Source organism: Octopus sinensis, linkage group LG1 (genome assembly GCF_006345805.1).
Source record: "Octopus sinensis linkage group LG1, ASM634580v1, whole genome shotgun sequence".
In the NCBI taxonomy this organism is placed as follows: domain Eukaryota; kingdom Metazoa; phylum Mollusca; class Cephalopoda; order Octopoda; family Octopodidae; genus Octopus; species Octopus sinensis.
This window is the reverse complement of record NC_042997.1, coordinates 136,782,378-136,801,095: the sequence shown is the minus strand read 5'-3', so window position 1 is coordinate 136,801,095 and position 18,718 is coordinate 136,782,378. Positions and strand designations below refer to the sequence as shown.

The 18,718-nt window shown below is 35.8% G+C and overlaps 1 protein-coding gene across 1 annotated transcript; it reads right to left on the bottom strand.

Moving 5' to 3' along the window:
• Positions 1-463: 463 nt before the first annotated feature.
• Positions 464-18,668, bottom strand: LOC115213001 (nudC domain-containing protein 1). The gene is made up of 9 exons (XM_029781900.2): positions 18,490-18,668; positions 15,807-15,973; positions 14,851-15,057; positions 14,247-14,442; positions 9,445-9,633; positions 5,462-5,666; positions 3,994-4,135; positions 1,759-1,884; positions 464-972 (listed from the first exon to the last, which is right to left on the bottom strand). The coding sequence occupies exons 1-9, from the start codon at positions 18,608-18,610 to the stop codon at positions 511-513; spliced, it is 1,815 nt and encodes a 604-aa protein (XP_029637760.1). The 5' UTR covers positions 18,611-18,668; the 3' UTR covers positions 464-510.
• Between the last annotated feature and the right edge of the window lie 50 nt (positions 18,669-18,718).

The following is an 18,718-nucleotide window of genomic DNA, read 5'->3' as shown; positions in this document are numbered from 1 at the left end:
TTGCACATTGTATGATATTTAAATTATGGTTACTAAGCCTTTTCATTATTTTCACAGGACCTTGTATGTATTATATATTCAAACAAATTTTTTTATTACATCAAAATAAAAAGCTTTGTGATCATAAGTCAAATATGAGTGTAAATAATATGCAATAAATATACTTGAAATAATTTCACGCATAGGATTTGTAAATTAAATTTTTGTCTTGCATTGTACTTCATTTAATGCTTGTCTTCCATGCTTTGGGCAGTTTGACAGAGACAGGATTGCTTGAGCTCCAGTTTCTGCTTTGGCAGTTGGGTGCTTGTTCAAGGACCAACCCCTTTGCATTGTACTGGTTGCTTTCTTCATAGAATCTTCCCACCACATAACTCACAAGACCCCTCAAATGTGTGGGGTTGTGGTATATTAGACAATTCAAGGTATGAATAACCAAAAGAAAGAAAAAGAGACTCAGAGCCAATATTTCATTAGTTTAATTGGAAAAGAGCAGTAAGGTAATTAAGTTTAATGTAATTCCATATTGACAGCTAGAAGTTTGGTTGGTGTTAAAATAAAAAGATAATGATTAGTTGCCTGGACACCCATAATATTTTCTGCTGCTTCCAAAGAGAGTACTTGCTGCTTAGCAACAGCTGTTACTTGATGTCCAGTCTTACGGTTTCTAATTGATGAAGTAATGGCTAATGGTTGACGATATATGTAACAATGTTTCGAACAATCGCTGATGATTACATAAGAGAAGTCAGGTGGACAAGTTGAAAATTTCTTTTGTTGTTTTGAAGCTTGAACATAACCAAATGCGTTGAATGTTGCTACATGTCGCCATGGTTGTGTAGCCAAGTCAAAGCTGTCATCATCACCTAACTGCCACACTAATCCATCAACATCATGGCGTAGACAGACAGCAGGAGCTTTCTCAACATCAGTGAAGGTGTTGAAAAGCCATTGATGACTTCCAAGATGGGCCTGAAATGTAGGAGTGAATAATAAATTTGATTTCAGACAGTCGAATAGTCTCCCCCAAAAGTTGGAGAGAATCATAAATATTTCATCTGTTAATATAATACAGTATGATGCTATCACTTTCCTTGGATTTTACTGTTTCATGACACAAATAAAAGGCTTGCAGGTAATATGGAATGGATCTCAGGAAAAGCTGACATAAATAATATGCATGAATGCAATCTTTTAACCGTACTACAATTAGCTAACAACTTGTTACTTGGGTAACCTTAAGTAGCAGTTGAAACAATAATCAGAATGTAATGGAAGAGGCGAAAGCTCAGGGAGCTATTTATTATTGCAGTAAGCAACAAAGTTCTTTAAGAGTGGAGTAGATTATATGATGGTTGTATGCAAAGTGAAGTTTTGTATAGAAGTGAGATATATACACTAATTGCAGAGTGTATGAATGCTGGGAAGAAACGAGATAGCTATGCTCGACTGGATGAATAAATCGTCATGCATGAATGACACCATGAGTGTTCTGAGAGAAAAAAGAAACTAGTTGTAGCTTGAAATCTACACTACATTGGACATGCGATGCATATAAAGAACAACTATATAACAATATGGCTAAGAAGAGTCAAATGTGCCATTTGGAAGGAGCTTGTGGGTATGGTGAAGATTGCATAATCTCACACAGATGACAAAACAGCAAAACGATGTGACATAATGAAGCAGACATGGCCTACCCATGCTGCTATGGAAAATGGAGGTGAAAATGATAAGATGGAAAGAAAATGAAGTTACCTGGTGTGTAATTTCATGTTTGACACCATCAATACGCACTAACATGGCCTGTGTATCGGGATAGGCATCACAATCTTCTAACTGTTGGCTGTTGAAGGGTTTATTTTGCTTGTCTGGATTGGGGTTCTACAGAGTTAAAATAATAGAAATGAAAATAATATTAAAAAAAAACAACCATTATATATGATTGTTTCTCAGAGAGATGCATTTTCTAAGTCTAAGAATTGCTAATACCCTTTAACGACCAACGTTGGAACACATGGATTGGATTTCCATATAACCAGTAGCTTTAGCAGAACAATATGACAATTTCTGTTTCATTTTTAGATTTATGAGCTGTGAAAATAAAATCTCTTCTTGCATTAGTTGAATCAGTAATGAGATTTAACCTTTGTTCTTAGCAGCTGATGACACATGCTAATCGACACTTATTAGTACTAGAACTGTTTTTAACGTCCATTAATCGAAGTATTCTTACTCTTAAGTGTAGTATTTCATTTAACATTTGAAAAATAAAGTTATGTACATTTATATTTAACACACTCAAAAGTAGAAAGACCTTGACTGGAAAATGCTTTGGAAGAGAAATTCTCCTTATGGGCAATGTGTGTGAAAACACTAAACTGGACATTGATTGAAGTCATCAAACTGTAGTACAAGTTTCTGTGTTGTTATGCTTAATCAGCCACAGATCCCGAGTTATTAACGCTATATCCCTCAATGCTGAGTTGTTCATGGTTAGTGTTAAAGACAAGTTATGAATTGTGGATCTCTCAATCAGAAGGCTGGTATCTTAATTGATTATGCAACCAGCAGATCTATTTCATAAAGCAAATTGAAATTTTGAAAGAAAAACATGATGAATTTTACTGAAGATAACCTTGGAAATTGATAAATGCAAATCAAAATAACATGTAGAAGTCTGAATATTTTTGAAAAATATTTGTTAAAAATCTTGTATTTGTATTGCAGAGGAACTACTGATCAGTTTTAATTTACAAAAACTGAGGAGCTTTACCCTTTGAACGGCAGATTGAGAAATTAATTTTTTGTAATAAAACACTTTCAAACTTCGGACATTGGAAGAATGTGTCATATAAAACACATTTTATTCTTAGTGTTGTTGAGAAAAGTTTATATGTTCAAAGTTTTGTGTTTAAGTTGTATTTTGGTAATTTCAACCACTCAGTGATATGTATTTAGCTGAATAAAATTACTGCTGTTGTTTGTTAACTACTTCAGGCGGTGTATATTTCGTTTGTTACTGTTATTTGTGACATCGTTCGTGAGTGTGTATATATATATGCGTGTATATATACATACATACATATATATATATGTATTTATATAGATATTTATATGCGTGTGTGTCATCATCATCATCATTTAACGTCCGCTTTCCATGCTAGCATGGGTTGGACGGTTCAACTGGGGTCTGGGGAGCCCGAAGGCTGCACCAGGCCAGTCAGATCTGGCAGTGTTTCTACAGCTGGATGCCCTTCCTAACGCCAACCACTCCGAGAGTGTAGTGGGTGATTTTATGTGCCACCGACACAAGTGCCAGACGAAGCTGGCGAACGGCCACGCTCGGCTGGTGTTTTTATGTGCCACCGACACAGGTGCCAGACAAGGCTGGCAGACGACCACGCTCAGATGGTGTTTTTATGTGCCACCGACACAGGTGCCAGACGAGGCTGGCGAATGGCCACGCTCGGATGGTGTTTTTATGTGCCACCGACACAGGTGCCAGACAAGGCTAGCAGACGACCACGCTCGGGTGGTATTTTTTTTTTATTTATGTGCCACCGACACAGGAGCCAGATTAGGCTGGTGATCGGCCACGATTGGATGGTGATTGTTACGTGCCCACAGGATGGAGGCCAGTCGGTGCGGTACTGGCTACGGCCACGTTCGGATGGTTTTCTTGTGTGCCACCGGCACTGGTACCACAAAGATACAAATTCCATTGATGTTCATCTATTTTGATTTTGTTTGATTTTGATTTTGATTTGATTTGTGTATATGTATATATATATCTATATATGTGTGTATATATATATATAATTGTATATATTTTATTTATTAAATGATAAAGAAGAGCATGTATTTTATTCAATCAACTCCTTTAAATACAGTTTTGCAGCAAGTAATTGACTATAACTGTGAGCACTCGTAAACCATAGATATGACATTAATATCTTCTAGTTACAAAATATAGAGGAAAAGGGTACTGACCCATTGTTCAGAAGTTAGATGAGATAACCTATTGTGTATCTCAGCCAGTTGTTCCTCAGATGCAACCATTTCACCACGCATATTACCTCTGACAACAAGAGACCACATACTTCCATCTCTCTTGGACAAATACACTTCAAGTCTACAATATATAAATATACAGAAACAAAATGAGTATATAAAAACGGTTTTACAGAAAGGAAATGGATATGTTCTGATATGTCTAACCATATGCTTTTATTTTACTTATAAATATGTTGAAAGAGAATAAGATTATCCATTGACTATTAATTTTTTTTTTGCATAAGCACAAGGCTTATTTTGCTCAGTTATTTGAACTTACAATAGTATCTTGGTAAAAAGTTTCAACACAATATAAAATGGAACTAAATGCTGAACACTATTTTAATCTGACTTTCCGCTATTTCTATCCACTTGAAATCTATTTTAGCACATATCAGCGAGGGTCCTCATTTTTTAAATAAAAAGCCTTAATATGATCTAAATTAAGAGACAATATAATGAATGATTCAAACCAATTGTGTGACAGTTACACATGTATATGATCAAATGGTATCTTTTGAAACATGAATTTTAACATTTCTATATTCTGTTGTTTGTATGGACTGGTTGAGAAAGGTAAATTTTCTAGAAAGGCTATAAAGTACCATAAGAGTTTTTTTTCTTCATGAATATTATATTTGTTAGCTTGGGACTAGGAATGCAATATAGCTGGATGAGTTTACTGTGGTTAATGTTTATATGTAGTAGATATATAAACACAGCAAGTGTAACTATTTCTCTACAGATTGAAAAACATCCTTGATCAGTTTTCAAACCTTATTAGGTTCTCATCAGAGATGTTTACATCACTTCATCAATCACAGAAAAATAAGAAGCCAATTTGGTTATATACACAGCCAATCCAGTAGCTTCAGAGATATGGGGTTACTAATTTGCACAATATATGTGTTTAGCACTTTATTTAATATTGTCCATGGGAATCTCAGTTCACATAGTATATAATTTTAACACCCACTTTTCTATACTTGCATGGCTCAGATAGAATTTAGTGGAGTACATTTTCTACTATCAGATACCCTTCCTGTTAACAACCATCACATGTTTCTAAGCAAGGTAATAATATTTCCCCATTGCTGGACATGTTTTCATGGAAGATTGGAAGCGAGTATCACTGCTTGTATGACGGTGATATATCTTTACAACTATAGTGTGATGTTAAGACAAAGAAACACATGCACATGCGTGCACGCACACACACACTCTCGCTCACAACTCTTCTTTTAATTACCATCTAACAATTCACTAAAAAGGTTTTTGTCAGCTTGGGACTATAGTTGACACTTGCCCAAAGTGCTGTGCAGTGAGAGCGACCCCCCAAAAACCATGTGCTGAGAAGCAGAAATCTTAACCACACACAAGCACATGTAAAATAATAACTTCCTACTTGTTATCATTTAAAGTCCATGTAGATTCTTGTGTGTTAATTAGATGGTCAAGTTGTCCTGATAACAACTGGTTACCAGTTTTAAATCCTACATCAATGTAATCAGATTGAAGAGTGATGTAAATTGATTCTTTTGGTGTTCCTTCTGGCAGCAAAAAATGAACAGTAACAGACTCTGCATTCTGCATCCACGTGTATTCAGGGGCTGTAAGTAAAAGTTGAAAGGTATTATATTCATGTGTATATATATATACACAGGGTGCATAAGGTATTTGAGGATACCATTTTTGGGTTATTGCTGCATTTTTTGCTAACTCTGTATAATCTTTGTTTCAGAAAATGATAATGACAGACCCTCAGCTTACTCAAGAAATGAAGAGGCATGCTGTAATTGTGGTTATAAAAGCTGAGCATAGTGATTTAGAAATACCTCGATTTTTAAAAGATGTCAGATATTACATCCACAAAGTTTGTAAGGAGCTAGAGACAGAAGATGGAAACATAACACCAGTATCAAAGCATAAAAAGCATTCTAAACACTCTGAAATCATCAGAACACCTGAATTTATCCAGCAAGTTCAACAGACCATTGATTATAATCCCAGAAAGTCCACGAGCTCAATTGCAAAAGATCTCTATGTATCAGAAGGAACAGTCAGAAATGTTGTCCACAAAGACACCAGATATAAGTCTTATATGATGGGGAAAGGTCAATTTGTCAGAAAAAAGCAAAAGAAAATTATTACATTAGATTTAAAAGGCTATTAAATAAACTGAAAAATCCAGCAGAAGAAGATTTGATTTGGTTTTTCTCAAATGAGAAAAACTTCGACCAAGATCAAAAAGTTAACAGAAGAAATGACAGATGGTTATGTGTAGACCCATCTGAAGTTCCATGTGTTATGCATATAAAATTTCCCCTTACTGTCATGGTTTTAGGGGTTGTCAGCAATGAAGGATGTGTGATGCCTCCTTACTTCTTTCCACAAGGCCTTAGAGTTAACTCTGCTGCCTTACATTGAAGTCCTGGATAGACAGTGTATGCAATGGAAAGTCATGTGTTTCAGTAAGACTCTGCACTATTAATACAGGAAAGGATGGATGAAAATTTTCCTGATCACATAACTCTTAACATTTGGCCTTCTAATTCCCAAGATCTCAATCCATTGGACTATTACATGTGGAGCGTTGTTGAGAGAGAGGTCAATGAATATGCCTATAACACCAATGATTTTTTGAAAGCTGCCATAGTCAAAGTAATGTCCAAAATGAACCAGGACCACTTGATTCGAGCATGTAGATGACTTAGGTCTCATATAGAAGCAGTTGTTGAAGCTGAAGGTGGCTTTATTGAATAACATTATAGAAAAGCTTTATTTTTATTCTCATAACATTTTTTGATAAATAAAGTTATGCCAACCCCCTTTGCTTGCGAAGACATGTTGGAGCAAGCGAAAGCGAAATCGAAATCGAATTGAACCAGCCAGGATCCCAGGTGGTACGTAAAAAGCACTATCCGACTCGTGGCCGATGCCAGCGCCGCCTCCACTGGCTTCCGTGCCGGTGGCACATAAAATACACCAATCCGACCGTACGACAGGCACCCATGCCAACCCCCTTTGCTTGCGAAGACATGTTGGGGCAAGCGAAATCGAAATCGAATTGAACCAACCAGGATCCCTGGTCTGGTGGTACGTAAAAAGCACTATCCGACTTGTGGCCGATGCCAGCACCGCCTCGACTGGCTTCCGTGCCGGTGGCACATAAAATACACCAATCCGACCGTGGCCGTTGCCAGCCTCGCCTGGCACCTGTGCAGGTGGCACGTAAAAAGCACCCACTACACTCACGGAGTGGTTGGCGTTAGGAAGGGCATCCAGCTGTAGAAACATTGCCAGATAAGACTGGAGCTTGGTGCAGCCTTCTGGCTTCCCAGATGCCCGGTCGAACCGTCCAACCCATGCTAGCATGGAGAACGGACGTTAAACGATGATGATGATGATAAATCTGTCCTCAAATATCTTGTGCACCCTGTATATATATATATATATGTGTGTGTGTGTGTGTGTGTGTATGAGTGTATAAATAAACTTATTCCATCACAGTCGTTTATTTATCTGTTGTACACATCTTTTTCTTATATATATCACCATCATTGTTTTTACCTCCCACTTTTCTATGCTTGCAAGGATAAGACAGAATTCATCGATGCAGATTTCTACAGTCTGATACCTTCCCTGTTGCCAACTCCTACTTGTATCCAAAAAGGTAGTATTTCCCCATAATTGGACATGCTTTCATGAAAGATTTGGAAATGAAAGACATGGCTTGTATGATAATGAGGCACAAACAACCACACACACATACATACATAAGTACATACACTACACACACACATATAAATATACATTGCTAGGTTAGAAAAACAGATGTAAAAATGAATACATCATTTAATAATATACTGTTTAAATATAGATGTACAAATACACACACACATGGTATTGACTAGGCTATTGGTTGTTGTTATACATCACTGGTCACAATGCACTTTGTGTTGTTTTAGCTTCTGAATGATGCCACACCACTGACTAGGCAAGCAGGCCAACATTCTCCGATTGGAAGACTAATCCATTGCAGGGGTACCCATTTACATCTGAGAGAACTGGAGCAACATGAAATGAAGTGTTTTGCTCAAGAACACTATGTGCAGCTGGTTTGAGAATCAACACCACGATCTCATGATTGTGAGTGGAACATCCCTAACCACTAGTTTTCATCTACCAGATCCATTCACAAGGCTTTGAGCAGGTCAGGGTTACAATAGAAGACACTTATCCAAGGATCTGCACAGTTTGATTGAACCTGAACCTATATGGTTGGGAATATATATATATATATATATATATATATATATATATATAAAGTTAATCCAAGCAAGAAAGCCCAAAAAAACACAACGCGAGGACGTGGAACAAATATAGTATTATTGGACGCTCAGGAAAGAAGGAGGGTTTAACGTTTCGAGTGGAGCTCTTCGTCGGAAACATAGGAGGAGGAAAGATCCAGAGAAGGGAAGACAGAGGAAAAAAAATCGCCAACGGTACACACGATGTCACATTTTGAATATATATATATTTTAAATGAAAGACAGAAGATGGAACATATGAGAATTTTTATTAATCACTACAATTATTTTGACACATCTAGCATCGATCCTTCATGGGTGGGATACTTACCAACTGGTTCAGGAGCATCCAACATGCAGATGTGTCTCTCTCTCTTCCCCTCCTGCTTCCCTTTCTGTTTAACATTTTCTTTGTAGATTTTCATTAGTTTCATAGGAGTAAAGAGGTACCTTTAACATCATTCAAAATCACTTAATGGATGGTAATGAAATGCTAGTTACTTATTTATCAACTACGTATCTTTTATGATTGTAAAATTATGCCCACATTCAGGGCTGCTGGACTGACTCCTGTGCAGGTGGCAAGTAAAGAAACACCGTTTCGACCCTGTGCTTGAGGAGATCTATTGAGTCAAGTACACCAACCTCAAAAACCAATGGAAACTGCAGCTGTGATCCCTGTGCCGGTGGCATGTAAAAAGCACCATCCGAACGTGGCTGATGCCAGCGCTGCCTTGACTGGCTTCCGTGCTGGCAGCATGTGAAAAACACCATCCAAACATGGCCGATGCCAGCACTGCCTTGACTGGCTTCCGTGCCGGTAGCATGTAAGAAGCACCAATCCGATTGTGGCCGTTGCCAGCCTCGCCTGGCACGTAAAAATCACCCACTACACCCACGGAGTGGTTGGTGTTAGGAAGGGCATCCAGCGGTAGAAACACTGCCAGATCAGACTGGAGCCTGGTGCAGCCTTCTGGCTTCCCAGACCCCGGTCGAACCGTCCAATCCATGCTAGCATGGAGAACGGACGCTAAACGATGATGATGATGATGATTCATACTTATTACGAGATACTTACGGCAATCATCTTTTAATGGTTCTTTTTCTTCAGTTGTATTTATTGGTCGCTCAGAATCATAAATCATTTGAAATAGTCTATCTCCTGCTATATAAATGGCTTTACCACTCTTTTCAAAAAAACAGCAGTCAGCACTTCGGGAGCTACGTAATCTTCGAGTTTGCTTCACAGACCAAATCTGTTTATCATCTGAAGAGGAAAAAGAAGAAATAAAAAAGTAAGTCTGAACTCCACTAGGAGCAGCCAAAGGCTAGGTGGCGGTGTTAGATGGGCAATAAAGCCTACAATTCAAATACACATACAGTCTATCAGATTTTAACAAAGTTATTGTTTATCCAATTTCACTAACAAGGTTATGGCAGAGAATACTTGATTAAAATGTGATACTGTGGGATGAAACATGAAACTCTAAAATATGTGGCTGAAAAGGGAATTGCTTAATAATACAGCGATACTTGTATTAATATAATGATGAACCAAAAAAAAAAAATCAAATGATTATAGGTGCAGGCGCAGCTGTATCGCATTGCAACAACGTGGCTTTGGGTTCAGTCCAACTGTCTGGTACCTTGTACAAGTGTACCCTACTATAGCTCCAGGCTGAGCAATGCCTTGTGAGTAAATTTGTTAAATAGAAACTGTGTGGAAGCCTGTCATATATATATATATATATATATATATATATATATATAAGTCTGCATAGAAAGAAGTTGTTCTTTCTTAGGGATATACTAGCAGAGATACCTGGCCTTGCTCGGGATTAAAATGGCATAGATTTTTATTGTTTTACTTGTTTCAGTCATGTGACTGCGACCATGCTGGAGCACTGCTGTTGGTCGAAGAAATCAACCACAGGATTTATTCTTTGTAAACCTAGTACTCATTCTGTCAGTGTCTTTTACCAAACCGCTAAGTTACAGGAATGTAAACACAGCAACATCAGTTATCAAGCAATGGTGGGAGTACAAACACAAGACATGCACACACATATAACAGTTTTCTTTCAGTTTCCGAGTACAAAATCCACTCACAAGGTTTTGGTCAGCCTGAGGCTATAATAAGCACATATGTATATATATAGTAGCTGACATACCCAGTAATTCCCGGGAAAGCGGGTTTATCCCTTGGTTCCATTCTCAATTGTTTCGCTAATCCAGTAACAACAATACAAAGTATGTAGCCCTTAAAAAGGTTTTTGTGTATTTATTGAGAATACCGAACTGTCTTACAAAGGATCTTGTTTTTAGGAATTCCCAATAAGTCATGAATACCCAAATTGTGAAGTCAGTTATGTAATAACATGAAATTAATTACTCTATAGTAAGAATTCAAACAAATTAGCCCTGAAAAGTGCTTTAATACGTTCCCAGAGTATACAGATTTTAGGAGGAAATACTAAGGTATGTATACTAATATCGTGAAATATGTTATGTAATAACAGGCTAATCAGATATGAGATAATAACAATTCAAAGTAATTAACTGTGAAAAAAAGCTTTTGTGCGTTCCCAGAGAATATTACCCTCAGCAGCGCTAGTGTTGGTATATTTGTGAATAAGTCACTAACCAAAATAAGTGATCTATTGTTTAGGAGAATACTATTTACTTATTTAAGCATTGTAATGGATAAATTGAGAAAATAACTAAAATAGTTCAAATACTAAGAAATAAGCATACTGAAAATGAATGGGTTATTTCCCTTGGATGCTTAAAAATTTTACTCCCACCATTCACTCACACTCAAATGTTATTCCTCACACTGTTTACCCAAACATTTTCCCAAAATTAATTTATACTTAAAACCTCCCCAGAAACATAGGCAATGTGCGTGTCAAGTTTAAGAAAAGTTGGTCGAGCCGTTTTGGTGCAAAACGAGGACATACCGATGCACACACACAGCTATTTTTAGTTTTAATATGTAAGATTATCCAAGCATACACCAGTTTTGCACTAATATTGATTAACGATACTAGAAATTTTTCATGTGTATATGTACTAGAGTTTATTGTTGGTTCTCCTTCAATATTAGTACTTTACACCTCTGAAATTCCAGTTGTCACTATGGAGATTTCCATCATTTTTGATATAGGAGAAAAGAGTTTAAAAATTTAAAGAAAATAGAGAATATATACATAGAATAGTCAATTTATTTTCATAGTTAAGTCAAATTAATAAGTTCATTCATACTGCCTATGCTGCATTTCGACTGATTGCTATCATTCATATTTACACTTTAAAGTTCATTATGAATTTGATAAAAAACAAAAACCCTCCTCAGACTGACCGATATTTTTCACATCCTAATGGATGGAAAATTTATTCCGATTGAATTGTAGCATGTCTTGGATTCTGTTCTAAAAATAGCTAAAAGTTGATTTTTTGAACTTACTGGACAAGGGATAGGCATAGTTCAGAAGAACTAGGTCATGTTACTATTCCACATTTTTGGCAGTGCCAATTAACTGTTTACAAGCATGCCACTACTTTCCATCCTTTTCAGTATGTTCATAACACATTCCTCTATGCCCTTATTCCATCCATTTGGCCAAATTGATTAACTATTTAGGCTTACAAGCCTGCACCTACTTTTCATACTGTTCAACATGTCCATAACATATTCTTCTAGAATATATTAGTTGATAGGCTGGGTTCATGTATATATATATTTGTCTATTTAATTTAGAGTATAGATGCATGATTCATCATCATCATCATCATCATCGTTTAACGTCCGTTGTCCATGCTAGCATGGGTTGGACGGTTCGACCGGGGATCTGGGAAGCCAGAAGGCTGCACCAGGCTCCAGTCTTATCTGGCAGTGTTTCTACAGCTGGATGCCCTTCCTAACGCCAACCACTCCGTGAGTGTAGTGGGTGCTTTTTACGTGTCACCTGCACAGGTGCCAGGCGAGGCTGGCAACGGCCACGGTCGGATTGGTGTATTTTATGTGCCACCGGCACGGAAGCCAGACGAGGCGGAGCTGGCATCAGCCACGAGTCGGATAGTGCTTTTTACGCCACGAGTCGGATAGTGCTTTTTACGCCACGAGTCGGATAGTGCTTTTTACGCCACAAGTCGGATAGTGCTTTTTACGTACCACCAAACCAGGGATCCTGGCTGGTTCAATTCGATTTCGATTTCGATTTCTACATGGTGTTTATTTTAACCATATCTACTTAAATTTATTGAATGTATATTTAACTTTCCCTCTTGTTGTTGATTAATTTGCATTTTGATGTAAGAATCTGGTAAATTTCTTCAACACAAAGTTCACATCTTTTGTTCTCTATGTTATAAGATTTTCCTCAACTAATTATTTCTCATATAAGTATATAGTTCTTATTTTTATCTTTAATTGACCAAATTAGTTTACTTAGACTGGTGCTAGCCTCTTACTGACTGTCCCTAAAGGTATTTTCATGATTAGCTATCCTTTTTATATAATTTTCCATAGAACCTATATATTAGTAATCCTGTCCCTCAGATAATGGTCATCATTTTTTTTTAGCACAATAGCAAGTTTTATTTTTAGTAGCGCTCTGTTTCCTTACTAATAATGTTGTGCTTGTATTCTACGCCTTCAGAGATATCCTCATTATATTTATTTTCTATGTTTGGAATCTTTACCATTAACCTAAGATTATTTATCTTAGTTTGTTTACTACTTTCGTTACTATCTTCTTTGTTATTATTTTCTTTGCCTATCCTAATACCTTTATTGTTTTATCTTTTATGTTTGCTGTTGCTATTGTTAGTATTTATATTTATATTATCAATTCTGTTGTTAATATTATGCTTATTGCTTCTTCTTTCTATAGATTGCATGTTTAGATCCTAGTAGGGATTCCCTTAGAGTTATTTCCCTTCCTTCGTTTATCGTGCAACTCATATTATCATTGATTTTCTCGCCATTTTGGTCATTTAATAATTCATTTTTATTTTCTTTGCTCTTAGAAATCATTTAATCTTTTAGCATTTTGTGCAGCAATAATTTCTGTTATGCTTTTGATATGCAAAAACTGACTCTGAATTTCTGTGAGTTTATTATTTTGTGGTATTTATTTTTCTCTGAAAAATGCTTAGAAACTACTTTGCAGAATAATTTCACTATATTAGTTCTAATTTGCTTTGTGAAAGGTATTATATTATCTTTAGAACGATTTTTATGGAGTTTAGTGTCATTTATGCATGGGGTGTAATTTTTTACAGAATTGTTAGGGATATTATCATTTAGCTTTTCAATTCCTTTTGATCCATTCCTTAATGTTTGCATATTTGTCATACGTGTTTGATTTATTTTCATTTTCTATCTGTTTCTTGATGTTTTACTTATATTATTCTTATCGGATTTATATTCTATTCTATCCATATTCTTTTTATTTTTATATTTATTAATTTCTAAGTTAATATCATTATTACATATAATATATACATACACACACACACGACTTTTTCTATTCCTGAGCGTTATACTAATACATCACCTGTCTTCATCTTTTGTTTTTTTCGTAAACTCTCCCCCTCTCTCTTTCTCTCTATCTATATATATATGAGAGAGAGAGAGTGTGTGTATTTGTGCTTGCGTTTGTTCCCCTCCCTTACTGCTTGACAATTAGTTTTGGTTTGTTTACATTCTGTAACTTAGTGGCTCAGCAAAAGGGCTTGATAGAATTAGTACCAAACTTGAAAATAAGTACTTGAGGTTAATTCTTATAACTAAACTCTTCAAATTGGTGCCCTAGCATAGCCACAGTCCAATGACTGTAACAAGTAAAAGATAAAAAGAAAAATGTAATTATTTACCTGAAGACAGAGTTAACCATTCAAGAACAGTCATAAAGGTAGCATTATACTTGTCCTTCAGTTCTTCATCAGCTTCATCAACGTGTAGTATCAGACATTCAACAAAATGACTCTCATTCTCAGTATGGAATAAAGCATCACATAGTATAAATAGACCACGGTTTTCACCAAGAACATCAGATTTGGTGAAACGGAGCTATGGATTAGAATTAGAATAAGACATATCCATTATCACTTAAAGATAACTGTTATATACATAGAGGAAGAATTGCCCCCATAATCATGTAAATGAATCATTTTCTACAAAATTACCTCCCATTTCATTTCATTGTGAATAACAATTGCTGCTAGGTTTTTGTTTTCTTTCTCCAACTATAAGGCAAGTTTTAATTTATTGAGAATTCTTTGAATATGTTATTTAGTACATTATTACCCCTAATTAGGATTAGAGATATATGATTGGAGATATATGCTTACGGACATAACATGATATTACAAACTAAATATGAATCAATCCAGCAGTTAAGCTCTTCAGCTAACACATAAATTCCCATTCAGTAACATTTAAGAAAAATTTTAATGATCTTGATTTAAATATACTCACTTGCCATGATGAGGATCTATCTTGCACATTTGTTCGAAGTCCAGTTTCCAGTAAATATAGAGTGCCAGCACCATCTGCTATTACAGCCCAGTCTGGAGCAGGGAAGTTTATTGTAACATTGTGACGTCCAGGTATCAAATGGAGATTGTTTCGGTTTGGTATTTGGAAAGCTGGATTGACATTAATTAATTTTGGATGTCCACTTTCCTAAAAGAGGAGAAATAATTGAACAGATATATCAGATATTGAAATTTAGCTCAATTAACTTATTCTATTAATAAAAATCATAGTAAATAACATTCCTAAAGTAAACTGTAGGCTAAGATAGGAAGGCAGGTTTAGTTTGCTTAAGGTTAGACAATGATGCTCAATTGATCTTACTTACTTATAAATCAGTTTAGAATAAGCTGAAGTAAAATGGTAAATTTATTTTGGTGTTTTTGCCAGTTAGAATTAAATTCCTTTTATTTCTACAGTAACAAAAATATGAATTAATGAGAATAAAAAGAAAACATAGGAAACAAAAAGATTTAATCAAGTATTTGAACATTGTTTTTGATTTGAAACTTTCATTAACATTAGATAAGCTTTAAACACAAGTATGTCAGTAAAAGAAATCTTAATGGATAGTCTGGATTTCCCCTTTTACAAGGTTATGATTGCATTTCTTTTCAGCATGCAAAGAGCTCCTAAGTCTTTTCTTGTAATATAAAGGTGATGGAGTTGTTGTAAACATAAGCTATCTAAATCCTTTACATAAAATATATTGTGATATTTGTAACACAGATATCAACAAAGACAGTTACAGGTTCTCTAAACATCACAAAAGGGGATAAGTATATTTTAGGAAGAAGCTATAGGACTAGAGGCAGATGTCAATGAGCAATTAGTCATATTAAATAAATGAAATGTTAAAAAAGATTGCATTTTCAAGAAAAATATGTAGAAGTACTTACAGTGGTTAGTTCTATGCAGCAAATATTCCATAGTTTATCAACAAAATAAAGAATGTAATGGCCAGCATTCATAGCCCACTGATCTAAAATTAGATGATTATGGCAGCCTAAAGCTTTCAAGTGTTGATATGAAAATTGCTTATCAGTGAGAGTGGCAACATCAATTTCTGTAAAAATAGGAAGATTTGTGAAAAGACTGAGGAACATCATTACATTTAGGAGAAATTGGCATTGCATAAGATACTCTTCAAATATTTACAATTTTAATACAAAACATTTTAACATTTCAAGCTATCTTTGATTGGCAGAGATGGATGTGGTTGAAATTGGCAGCTTTTTGTCTTTGTTGCTTGTCCTCTTCCATAGCATGTTTGAGTTGATCTTTGTAATGCTGTTGAAGGCATCTGTAGGATTTTTCACTACTGCTGAGTGCACTGGAAAGTACCTGGTAGGGAAGCTTGGTGCTACTTATGTAATATGCATGATAAGGCCATCTGAATTGAATTTTGATGATAGTGACTTTGATGCATAATAGATTGAAGCTAGTCAAAGTATTTGAATTTCTTGATGTTTGATCATATAAGGTCCATATATACTTTATATTGAAATAATAACACAAATTTGGTTAGTTGTTTTAATTCAAGTTTCTTTGAAGACTTTTCAACTTGTCCAGACTCCCCACAAAAATAGACCAATGTCACATGAATCATTGAATTGCAGTAGGCCCATGACAATGCTTTGCTAGAACATATATGAGAAGATGCAATTGTTGCTTACCAACTTCAAGAATGCATATGATCACCAAAATATCTAGAAAATTGAAGAACTTGCACAACTTGTTCCAAGTAAGGAAATACTATGAAAGTTACCAGTTTGACTTGACACAGTTCCCTTGTACATTAAGGTCAGTGTAGCATCTCTCCAATCCAATATAACAGAGAACCATTTTGCATGTTAATAATTAGTGTGGTCATAAGATCAGTTACTACATTCTCACCATGCTTAATAATATCAGTAACATGCATTGTGCATTCCTGGGTTTTTTCCTTTTCTAAGTTGATCTGTTTAATGGCAATTTTGACTTCCTCTGGGTTAGGGTTATTACTCATTTTCTTCAAAACATATTGATGTGGCAAGTCTTTTATAACATTCTCATTTATTGTGGATGAACTGTGAACAAGATCTGAAAAATGTTCTGTCTACCACCTCAGAATCCCTTGATTATCATTAACTGAGGTGGACCTATTTTGAAACAGAAAGGAGCAGTAATTGATAGGCAAGGAACAAATACCTATTTTAACAAGTTGTACATTTCTTTGGAATGCTTTTTGTTAAAGACCAATTAATATCTGTGGATATGTTAACTACCATGTGCTCTTCACAGTCCCCAATTTTCTATGCAGGACTGATTTATGGCACTTCAATCTCTGACTTTAAACACACACATACACAGTCCTTCTCCTCCTCCTCATCTTCTTTTCCATGTCATGGGGCAGGCAGGTTGTCATGGTCTGAGTCAGTTCTTATTCCATGTTATTGCTCCCCTAGTCGGGTCAAGGATGTCTTTCTCGTACATTCTATTTGCACATGATTTCTAGAGTTAGGTGCCCTTTCTGTCACCAACCTCATTCGAGTGTACAGGGTGTATAATTACGTTGCTCTAGCATTAATGAGGATAGACTCAGGTCTTGTAAGGGAAACTGATCAGACAATTTGTGCTGAAGCCTGTTGGGTGAATTAAATTTATGGGTATAACGAGATATCTCTTGAAATCACCTAAGGGGACACATCTACACCGAGGGATACATCAAAACCAGTTGTATAGTATCCCACCAGCGAGGGTCGAAATAATAGTAGTGACCAATAAAGATTCTAGTGTCTTCCATCTTCCGTCTCTCTTTAATCGATCATAGGTCTGCTCGATTGAGGCTAAACTAGATATTAAGGGTCCTAGTTGTGTCATCAGAAAGTTGATAAAATTTATAAAGTAAGACAAATTCGTCTGCTGTTTAGCTCCAAGTTAGCCCTGACATGATTAAAGACGTTACAGCTATGACTATGCCGTATTTGTTTTTCTTCGCAGGCAGTGTACATCTAGGATCACATCGTTCAATGTGTCCTTCTCCTTTTAAGAGAGATTTAGCTGCCATTCCCCGTACGTTGTGAGACTTCGCAAATGTTCCTTAGAGAGGTCTTCTCATAGGTTCGTCTGCCCTGTCGTGATAAATGAGGAGTTCTAGTGTTTCGGACAAGATCACTCTTTGAAGATGGCTGTGAACGGGACAACTTCGTCGTAGAATTTCTTTGGTAATACTCCCCACCCCAACACTTATCAAGTTATCTAAGATTAAAGCTATTGTTGTTAATATATATTAATTCGCACCTTTCCTCCCTTAATTTAAAAATATTTATATCAATGACCAAAACAATGAAACAAATTGCGGGGATTCCATACATTGCTATATTTTTGCAAAAAATACTCCACTTGCAACGAAGTTCATTAACCATTCAAAGTTATTGCGATCCTTCAGGTGACAGCAACGGAGTAAATTATCATCTTCGAACGAATATATAATTATGATGAATGAATTGGAAGCAAAAAACATAAACAGAGTGAAGATGTATTTGTTTGTGGAATGGTTTTTACTTATCTTTGGAAGAAATAACGAATTTTTTTTTTTACCTGTTTCCAAATTAGTTTTATATGTTGGTAAAGGCTCCAGAGATAATTTGTAACCGTCAAAATTTGGATTTAGCAAATCTGATTGCACTTTTAGTTCATCAGCATCTGTAGTAAGCGCCATTGCGATAATAAAATAGAGAAAGGAAATGATTCACGTAACGTGTTACGGTGTTTACTTCAAATATTTCCTTCTCTACGATTTCAAGCGAAGTACATGATAGTTGTCTCC